The following is a 19,082-nucleotide window of genomic DNA, read 5'->3' on the forward strand; positions in this document are numbered from 1 at the left end:
AGAATTCTGCCAACAATGTGCATGGGATGAGAGGAGCCCCGCAAGGCCCAGAGGAGAACCAGGCAGCCGACATGTGGAGCATGAGACCCTGAGTAAAGAACACAGCTGAGCCACGACAGACTCTTGTCCCACACAACTGAGATCATAAACATGTGTTGTTTTAAGTCACTAAGTTTCTGGAAATTTTCATACAGCAATAGAAAACTAATACTCAGGACTTCTCTCCATGCACTGCCGTCTCCTCCCCCACAATGGTTTTAGATACCTGCAGAACTTAACTGGGTCAGAATTGACAAAATGAGCCTTGCCCAAAGGAACTCTCTCTTTGCATATAATTGAGGAAATCCTTTTCTGAAGACTCCTAAATCAAATAACTTCATGCATTCTAATAAATGTTTAAAACTTGGGCCTGATCCCAGAAAGCCTTTTCTTGCAAAATTTGGGCAAGTTAATTTTTGCAAAATGAGCATAAGTGACTTCGGGAATGTTAAAAGATACCAACATTTGCAGTTTCTAGAGTAGTGTTAGGATCTTTATATACACAATGCCAATGAGTTATCATTTCCTCACTATAAGATTCTATTACTTTCTACATTTCATTGACTGAGACTTAGAGGCTGGGATATTTCAGTGAAATCTTTGTTAGCAGAATTGGAACTTGAGCTGTTTTGTTTGTTTGCTTGTTTTGTTTGTTTTTTTGGGTTTTTTGTTTTGTTTTGTTTTAAACTGTAAATCTGTAAATCTGTCTTTTCCCTCTTCCTTATACTTAGAGAAGAGAGTTTGAGGTGTGGAGAAAATTTGCCTTGTGCCTGGGATTTCTCCTTCACCCTGGGTGACTGGAACATCACTGGGCTCAGAATGTACCTATATTGAATTGAATCTTTTTTTTTTAATGTATTTTTTTTTTTTATTTCTGAGAGAGAGAGAGAGAGAGAGACTCAGCGTGAGCAAGGGAAGGGCAGAGAAAGAGGAAGACACAGAATCTGAAGCAGGCTCCAGGTTCTGAGCTGTCAGCACAGAGCCCGACATGGGGCTTGAACTCGTGAGCCACAAGACCATGACCTGAGCAGAAGTCGGACGCTTAACCGACTAAGACACCCAGTCATCCCCTGAATTGAATCTTTGCTCTCACCCAGCACTTATCTCTTTTCCAGTATTATGGAGAGAAGTCTTTCTCCACCTTTTTTTTTTCCGATATGAAATTTATATTTAACCCAAAGAGTGTATTCGGAGACTACAGAAGGTTCTTAATGCAAATTTTGAAAGCAGCAAAATATACCCATCATGTTGGTTGTATCCTAATGTTTTTTCTTTTTTTATACAGTGTCTATTTTAATTTTCAGTTGTTTTTTTACATGTGATGTCAGTATTTCTTAGAGGTCATTTCACAGGTGAGGAAACTTTGATTGGGAGAAAATAAATGACATTAGAACAGAAATTTAAAACCAGTTCTAGTTCTTAGTGATCAACTTTTATCAACTGAAGGGCCAACCTATTATTTTAAGTGAGCTTTTTGCAGCCCGATGGTTGACTACAGTAAGGATTTTACAATTCTTGTTGAAATAAGTTTGGTGTTTTTTTTCCCTGACCCTAGTGGTCTCCTCTTAATTTCTGTGAACATGTTTATGATAAGCAGTAATGAGGGTTGGGTAGTGGAAACAAGATTTTTATCTCAAAAATTCTTCACAACCATTTAATTGTCCATAGTGGTGGTTACAGACGGATGTGTGTATAAAAGAAAGAGATGACTTAGCGTAACACAGCACAAGACATCAAAAGTGTTCCTCAGCAAACCAGATACAGAAGAACAAGCAAATTACAGGGGACAAAATGTTGGGGAGTGCATGGGGTTCCGAAAATTTGCACTCAAGTTTTTCAAGGAAACTCCCAGAGCAAATTTATTTTCTAATTTCTTAAAAGCTAAGAGCTGGTTGAGGGGCAGCTAGCTGGATGAGTCAGTAGAGCATGGGATTCCTGATCTTCGGGTCATGAGTTTAAGCCCTACTTTGGGCATAGAGCCTACTTAAAGAAAAAAACTAGGAGCTGGTTGAGTGTTTATCCATTTCAGGTAAACATTTTTAATACTCTCTGTTCTAAACATTGCTGAGTTGTATAAAGATCAATCCTTGCCTCCAGGGTATTTACCAAGTCTCAGGGGAGCAGAGAAGTCCACATATAGAATCTGGGGCTATCAACAGTACAAGTCATGACATAACACCATTTAAATTTTTAAATTCCCCTATCGTTGTGAAATGCCAGGGCATGTTTAAATTGTCATGCTACTCAGAGAATGACTTTTCAGAGCAACCCCATTCCTAATGAGGGAAGTGGGGAGTGAAATTTAATTTTTTAAATTTTTTTAAGGTTTATTAATTTTCAAGAAAGAGAGAGAGGAGGAGAGAGAGAAAGAGAGAGAGAGAGACTGAGCAGGGGAGGAGCAGAGAGAGAGGAGACACAGAATCCAAAGCAGGCTCCAGGCTCCAAGGTGTCAGCACAGAACCCAACACAGGGCTCGAACCCATGAACCATGAGATCATGACCTGAGACGAAGTTGGACGCTTGACTGAGCCACTCAGACGCCCCGGGAGTAGAATTTAATTTAAAAGAACGTATGCTTTCCCATTTGGATTAGGAATTAAACAGGGCACGATAATATGTAAAAAGTCATGCTTTCCTATTGCCGATCGCTGAAAATGAAACGTTCCATCCTTCATACTTATTGTATCAGTGAGTTCATTCTGTCTTGGAAAGTAATCCCTATGGGAGGTGGTGTGGTGTTTTCTTTCAACAGTTTAGTCAACTAATCAATGGGAAATCCAAAAGAAAATCTCAAAGGATAAACAGTTTTCTTGGCTATGAAACAATTATACTATAACTCAGCTTGAGATGTTCACATCTTGAAAATGAAGAAAATAAAAAGCTAGTATATCATTCCCAAATGTTATGATATATCTGTAGCATAGAACACAGCTGGACAAAAATACACTTGTTAAAGCATCCTCTGTAAGGAGTCTTCTTATCTGATTTGGGAGCACTGCAGGCACCAGAATCTTAACTGTAATAACTGGATAGAGTCCATGTGGTAAACATAGTGGTCATTTGAAAGTAGTTTTAAATTATGACTTTGTAAAATAGCAAATAATTAGTAAACTGTTGGATTCATACTCAAAATAAAAACTTCATAGTTTATTATTAAATTCACTTAGGTATAAACAAGTATATACACGTAAGTTCTCAGATGAATTTCAAATACCTCCTCACCATGTAACCAATAAAATTATTTAGCTATTATGGAAAAGGGAAGAATGCCTTTTCTGTCCTCTCCTCGTGTATCAGTCAGAATATTATTTAGTAACAGAATCTCAGTGACTACAAATGTTAAAAGATGTACTTCTCATTCATTTTCCATGTTCATCTCTGCTCAGCAAGGGTATTTTGCTCATAGATGTCCTTCAAGGACTTTTGTTAATGGAGCAGCCACCATCTTGCACATGATTGCCAAGGCAGAAAGAAAAGAGAGCTCTGGCACGTCTGGCATCTGCAATTATACGCTGTTTCCCAAAAGTGATGTGTCTAAAATGGTCTGATCACAATTCTGACGTGATCAGGAATTGATCAGGAATTCCCCTATGGGAGACTCCCCACACTACCAGGCAATTCTCCAACACCATCTTGGTGTTCTACAATCCAACTTAATTTGAACAGCCAGGCAGAAGAGATGCATAGGACAGTTTCCATGCCAGCTCCAAGCATGCCACTCTCCCCAAATCTCCATATGCTCACTAACCCAGTTCTCTGATCTTTGTCCTTTGGGGGTTTTAGGGAGGCTTCGTTACATAGGCACAATTGAAAAAATCATTGGTCATTGGTGATTATACCCAACCTTTAGCCCCTCTTCCTTCCCCAGATGTCAGACATGTGGAAGTGAAAGTTCCAACCTTCTAATCATATGGCTGGCTCCCAGGGCGACCAGCCCCCATTGTCAGGTGGGGTCCAGAAGTCACCTCTTAACATAATAGGAGAGACTTTAATCTCTCTCAACCTAGGAAAATCCAATGGTTTTAGCAGCTCTGTGCCAGGGACAAAGACTGGATATATATTTCTTATTATAAATTACAATATCACAGTGTCAGTTCTCCTTTCCATTCATTGGACAGAATGTGTCATGTGGTCCCACCCAACCATTAGGGGCCCATCAAATGCAATCTTTCCACATGTTCCGAAGCAGGAAGAACTTGTTGATCAATCGCCCTGGAGTCTACCACACATGAAATTTTGTCCACCTTGCCTTATCTGCTTCAGCTGTTCCCTTTCTGTGTCTCTCCTGAGTTGTTGCCCCGAATCCTTCTACGAGTCCCGATGCTTGCTGGTCTCTGCTTCTGACCTTGCACACAGTCACGTTAAGTGTGGTAACAGGAAGTGTACTGCTTAAGAAGGTAACTTCCTCTAAGAAGTGCCAACTTAACTGCCAGCTCTCCTTACCAGAGGAATGGATGGATGGAGACTCACCTGATTTGGGTAGTGATACGAGCCCTCCTCTTTCTTTTCTCTGATCTGAGTGTCCGGTGTCCAGCCTTTGTGTCCTGTTTGTGTAATTCTGTCCACAGTCTGCTGGTGCTACTTCTCAAACAGGTGTCAGTCGACTTCCTCTGGAGAATAACTGAAAGAACAGCTGTCGGAAAAAACAAGGATGCCATGACATTTCTGTTGGTAGAAACTGAGGATTTTCAGTGGAAGCACCTCACAGCCGCCACCAACTATACTCTACTTAGCAGCAGAAGTAGTTGTGAGAGTTGATGAAACATATGGATGCTTAGGGGCACCTGGGTGGCTCAGTCGGTTAAGTGTCTGATTTTACCTCAAGTCATGATCTCACGGTTTGCGACTTGGAGCCCCGCATTGGGCTCTGTGCTGACAGCTGGGAGCCTGGAGCCTGCTTCAGATTCTGTGTCTTCCTCTCTCTCTGCCCCTCCCCTGCTCGCACTCTACCTCTCAAAATAAATACACGTTTTTTTAAAAAAAATTTTTTTTAATATATTTTTTTTAACATTTATTTATATTTGAGACAGAGAGAGACAGAGCATGAACAGGGGAGGGGCAGAGAGAGAGGGAGACACGGAATCTGAAACAGGCTCCAGGCTCTGAGCTGTCAGCACAGAGCCTGACGCGGGGCTCGAACTCACGGACTGTGAGATCATGACCTGAGCTGAAGTCAGACTCTTAACCGACCAAGCCACCCAGGAGCCCCTAAAAATTTTTAAAAAGAAAATAATTCCTTTAGCAATTTCCTATCCATGCATGGATCTCTTTCCAAATCACCGTTCCCAACATGTTTCATGGACTGCTGTATTTCTAACGTACTCGTCTAAGTATGTCTAGGGGCAACTTTTCTCTAAATCAATGAATAAAAGTTCGCTGGGGTTCTACTAACATTTATTTCCAATATAGTGGCCTTTATTCTTCTCAGCTGTCATCTACAGTTGCAGTATTTCCCTGCCCTTGAGGGTGAACCCTGATGATATTGGAGTTGGTTCAATTTATAGTGCTAGAAGAGGAAACATAACTCATATTTTCTGTAAGCTCATTGCATTACATTTTTTAAATTTTTGTAATGTTTATTTAGTTTTGAGAGCGGGCGAGGGGCCGAGACAGAGGGAGACACAGAATCCAAAGCAGGCTCCTGGTTCGGAGCTGTCAGCACAGAGCCCGACGCGGGGCTCAATCCCACAAACTGTGAGATCATGACCTGGGCTGAAGTCAGACGCTTAACCAACTGAGCCACTCAGGAGCCCCTATAGGCTCATTGCATTATGTCAGACCTGAACTATACTAGGTTCAACTACTTTGATGAATACCAGTTAACTCTGGTATCTCTGCACTGATGCTACACTGACTGTGTGTAATGGAGTTCTGCTTACCAAGTTTGAGATTGTTACTACCATACTCACGACTCCTATTTAATGAGCAAATATACAAAGAGGGCGTTAAGATAATCACAGAACATACAGTATCTTATTAATTCTCTTAACAGCTCTCTGATGTCAATCGTTATCCCCATATTAGAGGGGAGGGCAATGAGACTCAGACTAAACCATTTATCCGAAGCTATATAGCTTTGCAGTGGCAGAATATGAGTTCAATCCAGTTATACTTAAGTTCAGAGCCCAGAAGCACAAGCATTTCACTAGATTATTCTAAATACTGCCAGGCAGAACATGCCAGCTATTGTTTGGACATGAAGGGGTTTCTGAAATCCATGCAGGAGCCTAGACCTCAGGAAACCCAGACGCAAGAAGGCTCAGCAGCCTGCCGTGTGCTAATGGGCAATTCCTATAACCTCAGCCTCATCTCCTCACATTTAAAATGAAGCCATTGAGGGGCGCCTGGGTGGCTCAGTCAGTTAAGCGTCTGACTCTGGCTCAGGTGGTGATCTCACAGTTCATGAGTTCGAGCCTTGTGTCAGGTTCTCTGCTGACAGCTCAGAGCCTGGAGCCTGCTTAGGATTCTGTGTCTCCCTCTCTCTCTCTGGCCCTCCCCTGCTCACACTCGGTCTCTCCTTCTCTCTCAAAAATAAATAAAAATTAAAAAAATAATAATAAAATGAAGTCACTGAACTGGGTTTTCTCTAAAGTTGCCTAAACATTCACGTTTCTGGATTCTGATCAAGAGACTAATCTGCCATTTTCTAATGGTCACTTTGTATCGAAGGGTGTTTGCTCATCTGAAAAATGGAGGTACGCTAGCATCTATAGGCATAAAGCATTTAATACAATGCTTGGAACATAGAAAGGGCTCGGATGTATTTGCTTATCATCATCACCATCATCATCATGTTAATTGTTATCAAAATCACTACCTCATTAGCATTGACGTTAGCAGTAGCAAAATATTCATCATACATTTGCAACTGATTTGGGCCCTCACGTGTATCAGGACACTATCCAAAGGAATTGAAATGGATCATCAAGGAATGCATCTGGAAGGCCCCAAAAGGCAAGTGTCTTTTCACCAGCTGACAAATGTATGGCAGTTATGTGCTAAGAAAATCTCAATCTACATTTATTGCATACTGATCATATCATAGTGAAGGGTGTAAGGAGCAATAAAGGAACATCTCGCTGGTCATAGCAGATTAATGTGGCAGCCAGAAACTGCCGGGAAACTCTAGCTCCTTGACACTTGATGAAGTAGTTCATTTAACCTGTCCTAAACACTGGAACTTTTTCCAGAGCACTTTAGTGTCTAGCCATTCATAATTAGAGTAACTTGTATATGGTGAGGAGGAAGGTATACAGACCCTTGTTGGACTAAAGGCAATGATTTCTCAAAAAAAGAGAAACACAACATTTGCCACAAATCAAACAAAGTGTAATTCACTATATACGTGTGTGTGTATGTGCGTGTGTACATGTGTGTGTGTGTGTGTGTATATATATATACATATATATACGTATATATATATACATATATACGTATATATATACATATATATATACACACACATATATATATACGTATATATATATATATATATATATATTTGTAACCAATGTCCCCAGTTTTGATTGAATGGCTTCCTTTTACATGGTATTGCCTTCAACACAACCATGATAGGTGGTCTCTGGGAACAGAAACCACTGTGCGTCTTCCCAAAGTAAGTGTTTACATGGATGGCTCACCAGAAGCCATTTCTTAAGTCCTGGTAGAAAAAAAAAGATAATAATCCAGAAGGCAAGACAACATCGCAATTAAAGGTTAGGGAAATATGAGTTTGATTCCACTGAACTTTAAATTCTATAAGAGCAAAACTGGAACTTTTTAAAACTCCTCAGTGCCTAGAACAGTGCCTGAGGCATAGAATGTTCTAAATAACTATTTGTTGAAAGAATAAACCAATGGATGAGTCTGTAAAACTGTGACTCCAACAAGTTACTTAATTGTTATTTCTCAACTTTCACTTTCCTCATCTCTAATCACCACCTTTCAGGGTTAGTGAAAATGTTAGAAGAAATAATGTATGTAAGAAGGCATTGAATATGTGCTCGATACATAGTTATGACTGTGGTAATGTGGTTCAGCAGATTGCCATTAAAGCATCCTCATCGGGGCGCCTGGGTGGCTCATTCGGTTGAGCGTCCCATCTTCGGCTCAGGTCATGATCTCACAGCTCATGAGTTCGAGCCCCACGGCAGGCTCTGTGCTGACATCTCAGAGCCTGGAGCCTGCTTGAATTCTGTGTCTCCCTTGCTCTCTCTGCCCCTCCCTGCCCTGTGCTCTGTCTCTGTCTCTCAAAAATAAAATGTTAAAAAAAATGAAAAATTATAATTAAAAAAAACATTAATTTAAAAAAGTGCATCTTCATCTGCACAAAAAACACACACATCCCTTTATCCCTCGGAGGGATCTGTATAAATGCCTGATGTCCTCTGGTATTTTCCAGAATGATGATTAGATTCACAAGGGAAGCAAATTATTGCTATTTGTCGTGGGATTTGGAGCATGCCAAATCTCCATGTGATTCTGGTCAGCAGCCTGTCTAGATGTGAAGCTTTCTCCTAAACCAGCAGTGGTGGTATATGTTGATGCAGTCTTTCTGGAAAGCAATATGGCTGTTCATATGAAGAGCCTTAAAATGGTTTAAACCTTTTGGCCTCATGATTCTCCTTCTGGATTATTCATAAAAAAAGAACCATAGGTGCAATCAGATGTATGTGCTAAAATATTAATTAAATCATTATTCCTATATAGTCCCCCAATGCTAAAATCCCCTCAATATCCAACAATATGGGAAATTCAGTGGACACATAATTATGCAGCCATTAAAAATAATGACATGGAAAATGTTCCGGATGTTTTGTTAAGTTAAAAAAAATAATAAGATTCAAAGTATATTCTTGTATTATCCCAATTTTATTTGTATGGCGTATTAATATATATGTAGATAAATGACCAAAATAGCTTTACAATAGTATAATTATGGGCAATTTTTATTTTATTTCCTTATTTTTTTCTGTGGACAGCACATTTTGACAGAATAATCATTTTTTAAAGTTTATTTATTTATTTTGAGAGAGAGCAGGGGTTGGGGGCAGGGAGAGAGGAAAGAGAGAGAATCCCAAGGAGGCTATGCACTGTCAGTGCAGAGCCTGATTTGGGGCTCAATCTCACCAATTGCGAGATCATGACCTGAGGTGAAATCAAGAGTCAGATGCTTTACCGACTGAGTCACCCAGGTGCCCCATGGAGCATCTTTCAAATAAGCTTCTGAGACAAACACTGCTAACCATTCACCAAATCTGTGAATGGGCACGTGAGATTTGTCTCGTTGTTTGGGGTAGACATTAAATGATTTCTAACAAAATGAGAGTGGAAATTATGCGTAGCCCTCTGCACTTAGAGACCTAGTCCATAAACACTTCCCACAGACACTCCTCAATGATCGTTTTCTCTTTCTGGATGAGAAAATCACAGACTTTAGAAGCCACATGAAGATGGCCAAGATTCCATTAGTCTCTGTCCCTTAAAGATTCTGGAGAGAACCATCAAGTTAGATGGTTAGATGATCAAGAAATACACCACATTCTTTTAAACTTGTTACATTTAGGGGCTTGTTTGCCACAAGAGTTAACCTACTAATATAGCTGCATTGTTGATCATATATATTTAGTTGTATACACTGCTTGATCAAATTTATTCTTGATGGAGAGGTGGAGATACTACTTCTGTGCAGAAACCATTCCACAAAAGAGATGAGGAAAAAGTTAGAGAATAGATCGTTTGCACCATTTTGTAAATCACTAAGGCCCTCTAGAAGTTAGTTGATCATTCTCACCTGAAGGTCGTAAAATGCATTGCTTTTCCATAAGAACTCTTTAGAACAAATACAAGATCCTGACTCTGTGGATTTCCTTTTATCTCTTTTGTCTTTTTTTTTTTTTTGATGTAGGCCCCATGAGGGCAAGACCTTTGACTTGTTTATACTGCTGCTTCCCCAATTCCTTGAGAACTGTGAGAATAATCAGCATACAATATGTATTGGCTAAAGATGTAAATTAATGTAATGAATGCAAGATGGGTAAAGACAAATTCACCTGGTGAGAATGACCACCCAAAAACTTGGCCAAGAGCTTTCAAAGGGCAGAGAGGGTTTTTCTGACTTATTCGTGTGATGGAACATAAAACAAACAATCTGAGACAGCCAATTTCTAAATTTGATTTCATGTTATAAGATATATCTACTGAATGCATCTAGCAATCAAAGGCAGCTGACAAGTTTGCTGAGGGCAGATGGCCCTTTACTTTCCATCTTCATCTCTTGCAAGAGTCTACCTCCCAGGTAGGTTTCTAGCTGGACCTTCCACAAGTTGGCCACCTGGTGGCACAGCCATCTATTTGCTCTCTTCTTACCACCCCAAGCAGATGGCTCAGAGTTAAACAGCCAACAAATGACAATTTCCATGTGTCAGAGGACCCGACTGCAAGGTGCTTATTTACTCTTAAAATTGGTTCTGTTGCTGCCAACTGAAAGTCATTGAATCAAAACTTTTGAGTGATTAGCTAGATACACGCCATTTTCTTTTTCCTTTTGTAGTTGTAGCCGTTGATTGTTCATTCATTTATATCTTAGTTGGGATCCTCTAGAGAAGCTGAAGCAAGGGATGTGTATGTAAACAGTAAGAGATTTATTTTAAGTAATTGGCCCACATGATTGTGGTGGTTTAGCCAGTTCAGAATCTGATGGTGGAGGCAGACAAGCTGGAGGCTCAGGAAAAAGTTGTAGTTTGAGTCCAAAGGCAGTCTGCCATAGAACCTAGAAAAGCCGAAGTTGCAAATCAGGTCAGAAAGTAGTGTGCTGAAGGATTTCCTTTTGCTCAGAACAGATTAGATTTTCTTCTTCTTTTTAAGTTATTTATTTATTTATTTATTTATTTTGAGAGAGAGAGAGAGAGAGAGTTCAGAGAGAGAAGAAGAGAGCCCCCGATGTGGGTCTCAAACTCATGAACCATGAAATCATGACCTGAGCCAAAATCAAGAGTTGGATGCTCAACCAGCTGAGCCACCCAGGCATTCCAACTTTCTTCTATTTAGGCCTTCAGCTGATTATATGGGGCCCACCCAGATTATGGAGGACAATCTGCTTTACTCAAAGTTTGCTGATCTAACTGTAAATCTTATCCAAAATTCCCTCACAGAAATAACCAGAATAATGTTTGACCAAATACTTGGGCATCATGACCCAGACAAGGTGACACATAAAATTAACTGTAATAGTTCACTTGCTTCTCTTCTCATTCGTTTTTGATTGTCTTTTCTTTGCTCAAATCCTCTTAGGTCCTTGGGGGTGATTATTTTTAGAAGGGTCATCTAATCCCAAATCTTGTGGGAAAATCAGGAAAATCTCAAGCCCTCATTCCAGCTCCCCTATTGGCTAGCTGATTAAAAGGGAACTTGACCACAGAACCTCCAGTTCTGCTTCAGTGAATGTAGATACCTAAGTTATAGGTTTATTATAACGTTCAAATGGGAGAAATATGCATTGACAAGCTCTGTAAACACAAGTTCACACTGAAACCATTATTTTAAATTGTGTTCATATATCAAAGGCCCTACCTTTCAAACCAATGAATGAGAGAAAATAGAAAACTTCTCATGTAAAACACGTTACAGCTGTAACTGGCTCATTGGAATAAAGAAAGATCAAGTTAATAAATCAAGTTTATTCATGAGGGGAAAGTGATTTTAAGGGTTAAGAGAAGCTTTAAAACCACATCAGATGATTTTTGAGGATCCCAGGAACAATGTCAAATTTAAAGTACACAGAATATTCCTGTGTAAAGCCAGGGAAGTTAGCACACCTCTGATGCTCCCCCGTGAATCCTGGGGAGAGCCAGGCAGCGTAGGAGCACCATGAGTCCAAAAGCAAGGGAGCTCAGATAATACAGGACTGTCCATGAGAAGCTGCTCAAAAAGATGGGACAGAGCTTCTCACTTCCACACATTCAATGTACAATTAACATCCCACATGTGACGTGATGTCAGATTATCACATGATTGTCAGTGTTCGCTGCTCGAGGGGTCGCTACACATCAGATTCCTGACCAGACCATTCTTTAACTCCAGAGAGTGGAAGAAGTTTTGTCCTCATCTTTGTTTAAGATCTTTATTTCGTCCCCATTTTCAGCACACAGATCTCTTCTAATATTTTAGATTTTAGTTCCTTTTGTAGAAAATGCCTAATCTACCCTGGGAAGGGTAGCCTTTTCCTCTGGTCCCACCAGGTCAGTGATCTGACATTAGTAGAGTTCCCAAGGTCAGTATCCATCAGTCTTGAATAACTCCCTCAAAAAAGGGAAATCTTTACATTGAGACCTCTTTTCAGACCCTCCTCTCCAGAAATTAAACATATCTTGAGGTCCTGTCTCACTCAAGGTCATTTGTTACAATCCATGTTATTATGCACTCCTGAACAAACTGTTGACAGAAATTAGGAACCATTCCTGCTTGGGTCATCTTAGAGCAAATGGAGCACACCATTTTCTCCCTGAACTACAGATTATGTGGGTCCAGCAAATTGCCAGAGGAACACAGCACCAAAATCCAACAAAGAGCATATCAAATCATCTTGCAATCATTGCTCTAGGAAAAACAATGTAATTTTCTCTTACCTTGTTGATAATAAGCGTATGTGTTCTTAAAAGCAGCAGTGTGTTCTTTAATGTGTCAGACCAGCTTTAATATTTATAATATGCAAAGATTTTTACATCTGTAATTTTTTTTCATTCTGTGAGAACTGGAACAAAGAGAAATTTATTGTGTCCTTTTATCCTCTGAAAAAAATGGATGGGTGGTTAACTTCCTTGGTGCTGCTTTGCACAGCAAAGCAAAGAGAGTTCTGTTTCAAAATGTGCAAAAAATCAGTTTTATGAACACTTTGCTCATATTGCTTCTCTACGACTTTCTTTAGGAATGTCCCAGTGGTGTTGTTAATGAAGAAACCTTCAAAGAGATTTACTCACAGTTCTTTCCACAGGGAGGTAAGTGCAAATGTGGACTTGTTAACATACTCTCCATTAGAATTATGCTTGCAATCTTGAGTATGGTTTAAGCTTTTATGGCATGATTCTACATTTTTAATGGCTATGTAAAAGAGTTAATACACAGCATACGAGTGCGTATAATTTCCAATATATCATAAAAGTGAGCTACTTACAAGTTGTCAAATATCCAGGATTTCACTCTTCAGTTGCACGTAGAAAGTAGTATTACTGTGTGCCTCAGACTATGGCTATCAAATGCACAAGCACTTTTGGACTACGATGGCTTGGTCCTAGAAATGCCACAAAGCTCTTTAATGTGCGTTATAGGTACCATTTGATTCTCTGCACACGGAAAATTAGGACAAATATAATTATCATCCATTTTCACATGTGAAATCTGGGCTTTAGAGCAGCTAAATGGTTTGCTCAGGGTCATGCATTCACTAAGTGGCAGGTATGGCTTAGAATCTACATTTTTCTGTAACCTCACCTAGTGTTCTTTCTGCCCTTTCTCTTTTAGGACCTCTTACTATCACCTCTCTCCCTACATCTGAGAAAATTAATATCACTCTAAATAATAGTAATAATAACATAGTTGTTGTTATTATCATTATTAGAGAGGGGGGAGGGGCAAAGGGAGAGGGATAGAGAATCCCAAGCAGACTCCACACTCAGTGCAGAGCCTTTGCGGGGATCCATCCCACGACCTGAGGTCATGACCCAAGCCAAGATCAGGAGTTGGATGTTCAACTGACTGAGCCACCCACGCACACCTCTAAATATTATTTTAAATGGAAAATAAACAAGGAAAGCATAATGATAACACATATGTGTTAGGGATGAGTGGGAAACTATTTGCCATTTGACCTTGCAGGTTCTCCTTTGGTCATTCAACAGGAGGCCTGGTCAAACTTGTTACACAGTCTCTTGTGTGCCCAGCTATGTGTTAGGTGCTGGTAACGTAAGAGGAATAAGGTGTGGTACCTGTCCAAAAGAATGTTCTAGTTTAATGGAGCAGATGGGAAATGTTGACGTAAGGTGTACAGGGAAGGTTAGGCTTCAAATCCTAGCATTACAAGAGCACCTTCAGGCACAACCACACCAGCTGATGGACAGGGAGGAAATAGAAAGGAATCTCTCCAGGTAAACCGACCTAGGCTGAAGTAGTTACCATCTGTGAGGCGTCGAACACATGCCTGACCCTGGCATGCACTGCGCCCACCTCCCAACTCCCCTAGCTGTGACTCTGCCTTCTTGATAAATGTGGAAACCAAGGTGCAGAGAAGTTCATCCATTTCCTTGTCATCATCTTTTATTGCTTCCCGCTTAAAGGAGCTCCATCATCTCATGCCAAGGTAACTGCAATAGTTTCTAAACTAGTCTCTGATTCTGACTCTTTCTGGCTCCCCCAGCAGGGGGGGTTCCTAACATGACCCGGAGTAATCCTGTTCAGCATAAACCAGCTCTGGTCACTGCTCTACTCGGAACCTTCCGTCGCATCAGAGCCTAAGCCGCAGCCTGTACAGTGGTCCACAAGTTGTAATCCCTGGTCTCCTGCTCCCTCTCTGCCTCATCCTTCATCCCACACCCCTTAAAGGACTCACTATGTTCCAGCCACACTGGCTTCCTTGCTGTCCCTGCCGCACACCAGTCATGCTGCTGCCTCAGGGTTTTTGAATTTGTTAGTCCCTCTGCCTGGGATTATTTTTCCATCTCAATGTCCCACCACCTTTGCTTTTATTCAAATGCAATCTTCTTGGGGCGCCTGGGTAGCTCAGTTGGTTAAGCATCCGACTTTGGCTCAAGTCATGATCTCGGGTTCAGGACTTCAAGCCCCAGGTGGGGCTCTGTGCTGACAGCTCGGAGCCCGGAGCCTGCTTCAGATTCTGTGTCTCCCTCTGTCTGTGCCCCTCCCCTGCTCATGCTCTGTCTGCCTGTCTCCCTCTCTCTCTCTCTCAAAAACAAAACAAAAACAAACAAACAAAAAAAAAAACATTAAAAAAAAATCAAATGCAACCTTCTCAGCAAGACTTTCCCTAGCCACCCTATCATAAACCACAACCCCTTAAATTCTCTCCACGCCGGCTTTATGTTTCTCTTTAGCACTCAAGAACACCTAATAATACATATTTTACCTATTCTTGTTGCTGTTTATTGTCTCTTTCCCCACTAGTAAGAGGGACCAAAGGGTTTTGTGTTTTATTTGCTGTCATATCCACGGGTGGTGGGACAGTGACTGACAAGTAATCACCCTTGACACATATAGTATAAATAAGAGAAAACGTGCAGGGATGATTGCATGAATGATGCATGAATGAATGAATGAATGACGTGCATCTCAAATGGTAGCTGTAAAGGGACAATGGAAGAATACTTGTAAAAGGCATTTTGAAAGTATAGAACACTTAAATATTAGCTCTTTTCAGACACAAATTAGATTCTCTTTTGGTTTTCGATATTTTAGGGGGTTAAAAACAATTTTACGCATGAATTGTCAAAATAGACATTTTCATTTAAGATGGCCCTTTAAAAAGAATTAAATTAGAATTCTGAGAAAACACAAGGTGACCTGTTATTACATGAATTTGGATCTCTCATCGGGACCAGTCCCCTTACCCCTTCTCATTAGTAACAACCCACAGACAGCTATTGGTCGTGGGGCTGGATGCCTAGATTGCAATGGGCCCATTGTCTGCATTAACAAAGAACTCGGAATATCATTTCATTAACATATTTATAAGTTATTTAAAAACCATGGAGTTTTTGAAGAAAAATCATGTTTACATTATATCTAAGTGTCTGTCCGCATATTGATGAACAGTAATATCAAAGCACCAAGCACAAAAGGAAGTCTTTACTTTTTATTATCTCAAATGAAAAGTTATTACATGCTACAAATAGGATAGAGTTCCACATTAAAAATTTATCTTTATTTGAAAAATAGCATTTTGGCATTGGAGAACATCTACTTAAGCACAATCCTTTGCAAATGATTCTTCTTACCAAATCTAAAGGGATTTGAGGAAAAATCACTTTTGCTTTCTTAAAAATTCTTTGATTACTCATGTTAATTGAATGGATAAATCTAAAAGTACCAGCCATTACTGAAGGAAGTGACATATCTTGAAGAATCATGACTTACAATCTAAGAAATTAACACCGCAATGCAAATTGTGTCTTGCAGCGCGGCTAGAAAAAGGGAAATGTCCCGAGGAAGAACATAATCTCTGATGGCAGACAAATTCATGTTATGGCCATGCTCACGGTTCTATAGAGCCATGTATTTTGGTCTAAAAGCAGCAGGTTTCTCCTTATGAGCGCTAACAATGATGGGTCCATAAATCACAACGTCTCACCGTTTCCTCCAGGAAAATACTTTGTCTTATCCACAGAACCTGCTACAATTTGTATTGTGTCAGGCTCCCAGTTTTCTCTACTGCTTAGCCAGATGGCTTTCCAAGCACAACTGGTGTGGTGCTCTGGATGTCGGCACAACTGACCTGAACGGAAGCCGCTTGTTTGTGGGGAATAAAGTGGGCCCCCTATAAACCAAGCTGAGAGGAAACGGATGGCTGGTTGGAGCTGTTACTGGTCTTGTTACAGCAATGCCTTTTCGACTCCATGTACAGTGGAAGCTTTGGGAAGCTCTCAGCTCACGGAGCATTCTAAAAGCTCATGAAAAGTTCAGTTTCCTGGGCTACTCCTCCTCATGTAGTGGAGATTTTGCACTTACTCTGCCTATACCAGGCACCTGATAGCTATAGAAGGAGCAGATGAATTAGTTCCAGTCTGAAGACTTCAGCCAATAAACATTTATTGAGCAGTCACTGTATACAAGGCTCTTGAGGCACTTAGATGGGGTCAAGAGGTATAAAGATTTTTTTTTTTTAATAACACCACTCACTGCATATCCTTCTTGTACCTGGGACAATATTTCTAAGAATTTTCAGGGTGATTTACAGAGGCCTTATTAAACAGAAACTACTATTCATGTATACGAAGCTGCCTTACCTCAGTAACAGTGCATGAATCATATATTCAAATGCATTAAACTAATTTTGTACCTTATGCTTGAATTCAAGTGGGAGTAGCGATTTATAGTAGGAAGAAGAAAGTCAACCAGATTGATTTCAATCCACAGACCTGGAACATGATAACCAACTGCATTTGTTCAAATTCTCTGAAATGTATGTGCATTGATGGCTTTTTTAATCAAGGGGTTAGTTGGTATTATCGGTGTGGTCTGGAAATAGTTGGGTTAAATTCACTAGACTAAGTTGAGTCCTGGGTTTGTGGATAGACTGAGTCACCACCAAGGCATATGACTCAAATGGTGTATTTCTCTGGGCCCCAGGTTGTTCCTCTGTAAATTGTAGAACAATACTTTTAAGACATCTATAAAATGTGGAACAAAGGAGTCTTCAGCTTTCTTTCTAGCATCCTTTATTCTTCCTAACATCCTTTGTTTCTCAGAATTCGTGTTGGAATGTCTTGATGTCGTTACCAACTCTAGCATTAACTAACTAGGTGACCGTAGCTAAGTTACTAACGGTACCTGTTCCTACCTTTGTTAAATGTAGATAACTACATAGAATCCAGGATACCTTCCTATCCGAAGCATCCCTAAATTTTGTCCCCCAACTATAAAGTTTCCGCATTTTTTCAACTTCACCAGTAAGATTGTAAAGAAACTGAGGCATTCTCAACATGTCAAACTCAGTAACAGTTTTTTTGTTATCTGTAAGGAAACGTGGCCAAAGAAAGCCCATCAGGTCATGTGGAGAGAAGAGAGATCAATGTTACATCTTTTGAGTCCCAAATTGCACTGAAATCTAGAATCGAGGATGCCAGTTATTCACCATCTTAGGAAATATTTACCCAAAAAGAACAATAATAAGGGGTGACTGAGTGGCTCAGTCAGTTAAGTGTCTGACTTTTGATTTCGGCTCAGGTCATAATCTCAATGTTCGTGGGATCAGGCCCCGTGTGGGGCTCTGCACTGACAGCACAGAGCCTGCATGGGATTTTCTCTCTCCCTTTCTCTCTGCCTTCCCCTGCTTGCAAAATAAAGTAAAAAAAAAAAAAAAAAAAAAAAAAAAAAAAAAAAAAAAAAGATTTTTTTTAAATCTTAAAAAAAAATAAGATGAAAGTTGACATAGAAGTTTTTGTGGACAGCGTCCCTTTTCTTCATTCATCCACCTCTGTGCCCAGCCAGATGCTCCCAGTGCCTCAGATCCTTCCTCTTGTCTAGTCAAAGCTCAGAACATCACTCCCCTTCTTCAGAAACTTTCACAATCGCCAAATGCCTGTCAGAAAAAATCCAAACTCCATCAGAAGCTGCAACGCCCTTCATGACACACTTGCTTCTATTGGTCTTTATAGAGTGTGAAGTTGCATCAGATTAGAATGTCAGTCACCTAGACACGCAGTAGAGATTTCACAAGAACACAAGAACTTCTTCAGGTGGAAATGTACTATATCTGTAAAAAAATTATTCATATTTCTTTCAGGTGGCTTTGAAAGGATAATTATAACAGATACTATTTATTGAACATTTATTATGTGCCTGGGACGATTGTAAGCACTTTGCAGGTGGTATCTCATTTAATCTTTTTATGATGGCCCTATGAAGTACATACTGGTGTGGTTATTCTGTAGATGAGGACCCTGAGTCCCAGAGAGGTTAAACAACTTTCCCAAAGCCGTGCGGTTAATATTTGGGAGACCTGAAATTCAAACCTGACTTCACTCTGACTTCACTACGGTAGTAATGACTGCTGTCTGCATGGTATATCTGAGCTGGAAAACCAGCCAAAGTACATTTAGAGGAACAAGGAGTCCCCTGTACCACATCAGAGCAAACCTCGAGACTGTATGTCCCACGTGTCAGGCTTTAAAGCTAGAGTGACCCCATTTAAGAAGAAGGCTAATAATTGTATGTTCATGATAGCTTCTTTTTTTAATTAAAAAAAAATTGCCAACATCGTTTGTTTTGAACCATTATTCACGTTGACTTCTGCTTGCTAAGGTAAAAGCATTTACCCT

The 19,082-nt window shown here is 40.2% G+C and overlaps 1 protein-coding gene across 2 annotated transcripts in view; it reads left to right on the forward strand.

The window, feature by feature from the left end:
• Positions 1-19,082, forward strand: part of KCNIP4 (potassium voltage-gated channel interacting protein 4) — a 226,810-nt gene that overhangs the window by 181,452 nt on the left and 26,276 nt on the right. Inside the window, exons 2-3 of one of the 2 annotated variants that reach the window (XM_047856306.1) lie at positions 6,486-6,509; positions 12,965-13,034. In XM_047856306.1, the coding sequence (XP_047712262.1) occupies positions 6,486-6,509; positions 12,965-13,034 (94 nt within the window). The remainder of the gene's footprint in view (positions 1-6,485; positions 6,510-12,964; positions 13,035-19,082) is intronic. The other variant, XM_047856305.1, reaches the window with a different exon arrangement.

Source organism: Prionailurus viverrinus, chromosome B1, assembly GCF_022837055.1.
Source record: "Prionailurus viverrinus isolate Anna chromosome B1, UM_Priviv_1.0, whole genome shotgun sequence".
NCBI lineage: Eukaryota > Metazoa > Chordata > Mammalia > Carnivora > Felidae > Prionailurus > Prionailurus viverrinus.